The sequence below is a fragment of the Lactuca sativa genome, chromosome 7, assembly GCF_002870075.4.
Source record: "Lactuca sativa cultivar Salinas chromosome 7, Lsat_Salinas_v11, whole genome shotgun sequence".
In the NCBI taxonomy this organism is placed as follows: domain Eukaryota; kingdom Viridiplantae; phylum Streptophyta; class Magnoliopsida; order Asterales; family Asteraceae; genus Lactuca; species Lactuca sativa.
Window position 1 is genome coordinate 132979373 of NC_056629.2, and position 1469 is coordinate 132980841.

Here is a 1469-nt window from a genome sequence, read left to right on the forward strand (position 1 = left end):
GCATAGGATTGTGACAAATATGTGTGACACTTTCTGAATCACAATACAACGAAATTTTCTTCATGTTGATTGCATAATCACACAGTTGACTTTGAATCCATATGATTTGAGAAGTGCAAGCTGCAATAACAACATATTCTACTTCTGCTGTGTAAATCAAAACACATGTTTGTTTCTTCAACTGCTAGCTCATAAGCTTCCCATCCAAACGTTAACATCCACCACTTATGCTTTTTCGATCAAGTTGACACCCACCAAGATCAACATTTGAGAATGCTTGAATAAAAAACCTTGTTTTTGAAGGATACGATAATCCTAACGAAACAGTGCCTTTGAGATAGCAAAAAATATTCTTCATAGCAGTAAGATGAGGTTCTCTAGGATTCAATTGGTACCTAGCACAATTGCACACAAAAAACATAATATCAAGTCTACTAGCTGTAAGGTATAGTAACTAACCGATCATGCATCGATACAATGTGAAATCAACAATTGGTTTATCCAAAGATGGACTTAGTCTTGTTACAATAGCCATCGGTACTCGTAACTTTGAATTATTTGTCATCCCAAACTTTTCAAGTAGATTTCTTGTATACTTCTCTTTATTGATCAAAATTCCTTCTCTGCTTTGACGAATATTTAGTTCCCAAAAGTTGTTTATCTTCCCCATCATGCTCATCTCAAATTGACTTTTCATCATATTTTCAAATTTTATTTACAATTGAGGATCAGTTGAACCAAAAATAATATCATCAACATAAATTTGAACAAGCATGAGATGATTCCCAACTTTCTTTCGAAATAGAGTGGGATCAACAGATCCTTGTTTGAATTTCGAAGATTTTATGAAATTAGTAAGAGTAGCATACCAGGCACATGGAGCTTGTTTAAGACCATAAACAACTTTTTCTAATATATAACAATGTCCAAGGAATTAAGAATTGACAAAACCTTGTGGTTGTTCAACATAAACCGTTTCTTCGAGAACACCATTGAGAAAAGCACACTTCACATCCATTTGATAAACATCGAAGTCCTTGTGTGCTATATAGGTTAAAAATATTCGAACAGCCTCAAGTCTCACGACAAGGGCTAAGGTTTCTTCATAATCAATCCCTTCTTGTTGCGAATATCCTTTTACAACTAGCCTAGCTTTATTTCGAATAATATTTCGTTCTTTATTAGTTTTATTTTTAAAGATCCATTTTAATCCTATTACTGATACATCTTTTGGTTTTGGAATTAGATGCCAAACTTTATTTCTTTCAAATTCAGCCAACTCAGATCGCATAGAAACAATCCAATCAGGATCTACCATAGCAACCTTGATTGTTTTTGGTTCAATTTTCGAAATAAAGACAGTAAACATGCAATATTTTTGGTGAACATTAAGTACCTCATTTTTAGCACGAAGTTGAGCTCTAGTCAAAACTCCCTCTTGAGGATTAGCAAGAATTTGTTCTTTTGGA

The 1469-nt window shown here is 33.6% G+C and overlaps 1 protein-coding gene across 1 annotated transcript; it reads right to left on the reverse strand.

Annotated features, from left to right (window-relative positions):
• Nucleotides 1-211: 211 nt before the first annotated feature.
• On the reverse strand, nt 212-670 carry LOC128127329 (uncharacterized). The gene is made up of 2 exons (XM_052765791.1): nt 477-670; nt 212-395 (listed from the first exon to the last, which is right to left on the reverse strand). Exons 1-2 carry the CDS (start codon nt 668-670, stop codon nt 212-214), a joined length of 378 nt encoding a protein of 125 aa, XP_052621751.1.
• Nucleotides 671-1469: the final 799 nt, after the last annotated feature.

Excerpts from the sequence above, each read along its gene's own strand:
- LOC128127329 (XM_052765791.1), bottom strand. The coding sequence starts at position 670 with ATGGGGAAGATAAACAACTTTTGGGAACTAAATATTCGTCAAAGCAGA. Across the intron at positions 396-476 it reads CCAATTGTTGATTTCACATT|GTACCAATTGAATCCTAGAG; the intron begins GTATCGATGCAT and ends CAATTGTGCTAG.